Source organism: Sinocyclocheilus rhinocerous, unplaced genomic scaffold (genome assembly GCF_001515625.1).
Source record: "Sinocyclocheilus rhinocerous isolate Xijiao unplaced genomic scaffold, SAMN03320098_v1.1 scaffold115, whole genome shotgun sequence".
Lineage (NCBI taxonomy): Eukaryota > Metazoa > Chordata > Actinopteri > Cypriniformes > Cyprinidae > Sinocyclocheilus > Sinocyclocheilus rhinocerous.
This window is the reverse complement of record NW_015650001.1, coordinates 2,403,752-2,408,628: the sequence shown is the minus strand read 5'-3', so window position 1 is coordinate 2,408,628 and position 4,877 is coordinate 2,403,752. Positions and strand designations below refer to the sequence as shown.

The 4,877-nt window shown below is 35.5% G+C and overlaps 1 protein-coding gene across 1 annotated transcript in view; it reads right to left on the bottom strand.

Annotated features, from left to right (window-relative positions):
* The window catches only part of LOC107711248 (manganese-transporting ATPase 13A1-like), a 24,216-nt gene that overhangs the window by 5,869 nt on the left and 13,470 nt on the right, over nucleotides 1-4,877 (bottom strand). Inside the window, exons 14-18 of the mRNA XM_016516197.1 lie at nucleotides 3,544-3,654; nucleotides 3,331-3,456; nucleotides 1,866-1,974; nucleotides 1,590-1,783; nucleotides 1,397-1,493 (exon numbers count right to left, since the gene is read on the bottom strand). Coding sequence (XP_016371683.1) covers nucleotides 1,397-1,493; nucleotides 1,590-1,783; nucleotides 1,866-1,974; nucleotides 3,331-3,456; nucleotides 3,544-3,654 — 637 coding nt within the window. The remainder of the gene's footprint in view (nucleotides 1-1,396; nucleotides 1,494-1,589; nucleotides 1,784-1,865; nucleotides 1,975-3,330; nucleotides 3,457-3,543; nucleotides 3,655-4,877) is intronic.

The window sequence follows — 4,877 nt, the reverse complement described above, 5'->3', positions numbered from 1 at the left end:
AAGGAGGGGGCTTTGTAGAAAACGAAGCGTTTGAGAGAGGCGGGGCATATAGGACCTACAATAATGTACAGTATTTGAAAAATAATGTGTTTTTTGAACATTAAAGCATGTCAACATATTCTGTTACACCAAATACACAAAATAATGATCTTTAAAAAAGCATCATATGACCCCTTTAAAACTTCAGGAAATTTAATAATTTTAATTTGAATCATAATTACCTTCGCTAATTATTCAAATCTAATCTATGGACACATTTAGTTTCTGTAAAAAAAATAAAAAAAAGTTGATTGATTGATTGAGGAGCTGTCACAGTCAATTCTAAATATAAAAGAAATGCTGTTCTAAGACAAAATGTACAGAGTAAACAAAGTGCACTACAAATAATACTAAATTGAAAGTTTGTCTCTTCAGGGTTATACAAATAACTGTACTCCTTCAGTATGCAAAAAATACAAACGTACAAAGTAAAAATGTTACAGATTTTAAGAATTGGCTTTAGTTGAGTGACAAATCACACTCATTTAATTTTCAGTCAATTCTAAATATAAAAGAAATGCTGTTCTAAGACAAAATGTACAGAGTAAACAAAGTGCACTACAAATAATACTAAATTGAAAGTTTGTCTCTTCAGGGTTATACAAATAACTGTACTCCTTCAGTATGCAAAAAATACAAACGTACAAAGTAAAAATGTTACAGATTTTAAGAATTGGCTTTAGTTGAGTGACAAATCACACATTTAATTTTGGAAAGAAAATGTTGTCGTCTTTATATCACACATAACATTTTCCTCACACAGTATAAATAGGTTTATTTATATGAAAATATATTGCTGTCTTGCCAATTTGGACAACTTTACAATGATTTTGACCCGCACAAGTCTGTTTTTCAACCCTCCGGGCTGCACACTAAGATTAGTAAGTGTCTAACTTTTCCGCTGCTTTAAAGGTGACATATCATGAAAATCTGACTTTTCCAGGTTTTAAGTGCTATAATCAGGTCCCTGGTGCATCTACCAACCAAGGAAACGTGAAAAAGATTAACCCAGTAACTTTGTTTAGGTAAGCCTTTTTCTGCAAGCGTCTGAGAAAACGAGCGCGTTTGATTTTGCTCACTTGGTGACGTGGCAAAGGGATCTCATTATAATATTACAGGCCCGAAAAACAGCGTGTTTCTGCTTCCACTCAAAATAGGCATTTTCAAAATTATATAATAAATGATCTGTGGAGTATTTTGAGCTGAAACTTCACAGACACATTCTGGGGACACCAGAGACTTATATTACATATTGTAAAAAGGGGCATAATATGTCACCTTTAAACAAAACCAAGTGCAGGCCCAATTTACCGTCTATGACATTCTGCTGTAAAGTTCAGCATGTTTAATGACTCACCTATGTGGGCATGTTTGAGTGCGCCAACATCATTTGTGCCATCTCCACACATCAGCGTAACGAAACCCAGTCCCTTCAGACTAGTTATGACAAACTCCTGCACAGACAGGAAAATCAACAGAGTTAACAATGCTGAATACGGAGTGTGATAATTCAACTATCAGCAAAGGTTTCTCAAACTTGTAAAGCTGACCTTCTGTTTAGGGCTGACACGAGCAAAGACTTGCACATGAGGAAGCAGGGCGTTGAGTAAACTGGGTTCATAGGTCATCCTGGTCAGTCCCTCTCCTGTCACACAGAGGTCGTACCGCCTGACCAAATCTGAGACTGAGGAAGTAGGGAGAGGGAGGCACACATTGCCGTCTATGGACACCCACTGCCATTCAGCTGCAAAAAATTCAGTGAGACGCTGATTTCAAATATGTTTCTCCAGCTCTCTCAGAGCAGTATTGTCAGGGATGTCACACACCTTGATTGGGGCTTTGCTGCAGTATAAGCGTGTGCTCCTTCTGGATGAAATGCAGCTCTCTGGCCACATGACACGCTGTTAGAGGGTTGTCACCTGTGATCATTACAACCTGTGCACAGAGAGTGTGACAAATGTTAGAAATGATGGAAAAGCACTCCTTAATACACAATTTAAATAACCTACAATAAAACATAATAAAACTATAAACTATAAGAAATGTTCTGGCAAGGTTTTTAACACAGCCCTGCGAAAGACACATTATACATGTAATCAAAATTGAGACTGAAATCATGAATTATCATGTGACAGACAAGTTTGATATGGAATTGATATGGAATCACTTAACTTTTTAATAATCACATGATCCTTCAGGAAACATGCGGATTTGGTGGTAAAGAAACTCTTACTATTACTGTTTAAAACTGCTTTTTTGTGGAAACCCTGATAGACTTTGAATGTAAAGTTCAAAAGAAAGGCATCTATTTGAAATATTTTGAAATACTGAGAAATGTTTTGTAACATTATGGTCAATTTAATGTATTAAACCATTTTAAAACCATTAATTTTGCCCAAATTTGTATAAATCTTTCCAAATATTTTTGCATTTCATTACGACTCATGATACAAATATCAAATGCATAAATATAAGTGCAAATTAGTGATACTTCCAAACTCCAAGACAAACACCCACCTGCTCATACCTTTTTAAAACTATTTCTAACAGTGCAAAATTGTCAATACTATGGCGATAGTACAGACATATTAACGGTTAACTCTTTCCCCGCCAGCATTTTAGAAAAAAGTTGCCAGTCACCGCCAGCGATTTTCATGATTTTCACTCAAATTTGATGGCCTCCAGTATATTTTGCTGTATGAATATTTGAATATGCAATACACCAAAATAAAGATCAGAGCATCTACTTTTAAACAAAAAAAATCTGTTTTATTCTAGCTTAAAGCATTCTTTTTTTTTTTTTTATCAACAATTGAATATAGGTAGGTTTCATAAAAAATGCATTATGAGCAAAAAGGTGAGAAAATCACATTTTTATCAAAAACTACATCTGGGTAATATTCAGTACGATTATCAAAGCATAAATCCAGTAAATCATTTCTATCAACACCTCCAAAGCTTGCACAGACATATACCTCTTCCTGGATCAACATTTTACTCCGTAACATTATGCAGTTTTCATTTATATGCTGTCTATTGCTGATGATCGCATTATTTTTCATATGCATCTGTTTACATAAGAGATCCCTCGTTTCTCTGTCCTCTTCACGTGTGTTTTTGTTCGGGAGGTTTTGTACTCGTTCAGAAGATGCATAATAGCGCCCCCGAGTGTATAACAGTGAAAACACGAAAAGCCGGAAAAACTCGTCTTTGGCGGGAAAGCGTTTTCTTGTAAAAGACGAGATAACTCGTCAATGGCGTGGAAAGAGTTAATTAAGTAAGTTAACTCACATGGTGTGAGGCCTCTTGTATCTCTCTGATAACTGCCTTGCTGTCGGTCTTGAGAGGACAGGACACGACCATGAACCCTGCAAAGCGCAGGTCACACTCCAGCATGTCCCGGCTCACCTCCCTCACCTGCACACACACAACAGACTGTGATAAACAGCAGAGCATGTGGACATGTGACGTTTAGCGTTTCATTCAGTGATCGCTGCTGAATACCTGCTGATGGCTCAGGTGGCCCATCTCTTTGTATCCCAGTGCAAGAACTCTGGCTCCCTCCCGTGACATTTCTCTGTGCACCTCGTCATAGCTGGCAGGACACTCAGAGAACTGAAAAACAACAGTGTCTATATTATTCATGACCACCAATCTATAGCACCTATTCGGTCGTCAGAAGTTATAATGCACAAAATAATTCCCACAAATTCAGGTCAAAACAGCAGCAACAATTAACAGTTATGATATAACAATTTTTTGGTCTTCACTAAAAGCAAAAATCACAGCCAATCAAACAAAGCAATTAGGCGTACATATGACTTAGTGTCATTTCAAAATCGCTAAGACTAAAAAAAAAAACATAATTGAATGCTCATTGTGATAATAATGAGAAATGATTATGATACGGTGTTTCAGCATCTCGGAGCATCTACGTTCATTTACTACGAATCAACTGTTCTGAGATGCTGAAACCAACAATATTCGCAAAATGCTCCGAATACTGAAATACCATTTCATGAGTTGTGCGTGTGTAAATGAACACAGTGCCGTGCTGACACTCGGAGCGCATATATAATAATTTGCCAGCAAACCGAAAGCTTGATAGTTTAACATTTGAAAACAAAATTTAGATGTAAATAGTTGTACTGTAAATTTACAGTTGTACTATAACATTTTTTATTCTATTAAATACATTTTTTCACAGTAAAATGGTGGTATTACAAGTTTTTTTTATTTTGTTAATATTTTTATTTAATAATAATCACAATAAAAAACTATTATTACTATTATTTCATCTTGAATGGTTTAAAAACAGTAGAAATGCGGCCTATAAACACTCAAGCGGAAAAATATTTTTAAAAACTGTTCACTATATGGTTACTGAAAAAGTTTTGACTTGATCCTAGTAAAGAGTAAACAAAGTTTTTCCCCATTGTTATTTTTCCAAATTATTCAGCCTTAATAGGGTGGTGTGCACCCAAAACATTCTTCAGAGTAAGTCTTTTTCATAGTTTTTCAACATTTTTATTCTCTATGCAGATGCACTCCCCTACAAAGTTATCCCAATCATTCTAGAACAATTAATTATTTACAAATAGAGCTGTTAAAGTCATAAAATGGTGAAAATTCCTGTATTTTTCCCACAATATATCATAGATATCAAAATGTCACCATGTTTATGTTTTTTTCCCCTCAATTGTCGATCCCTAAAAGCAATTAGTTAACTCAAATAATTTTACAGGGCTTCCTAGACTGACTAGTCATCTACTTGTTCTATAGGGATGGAACGATTACCGGTTTCACGATAAATCACGATAAAATGCCCTGACGGTTAG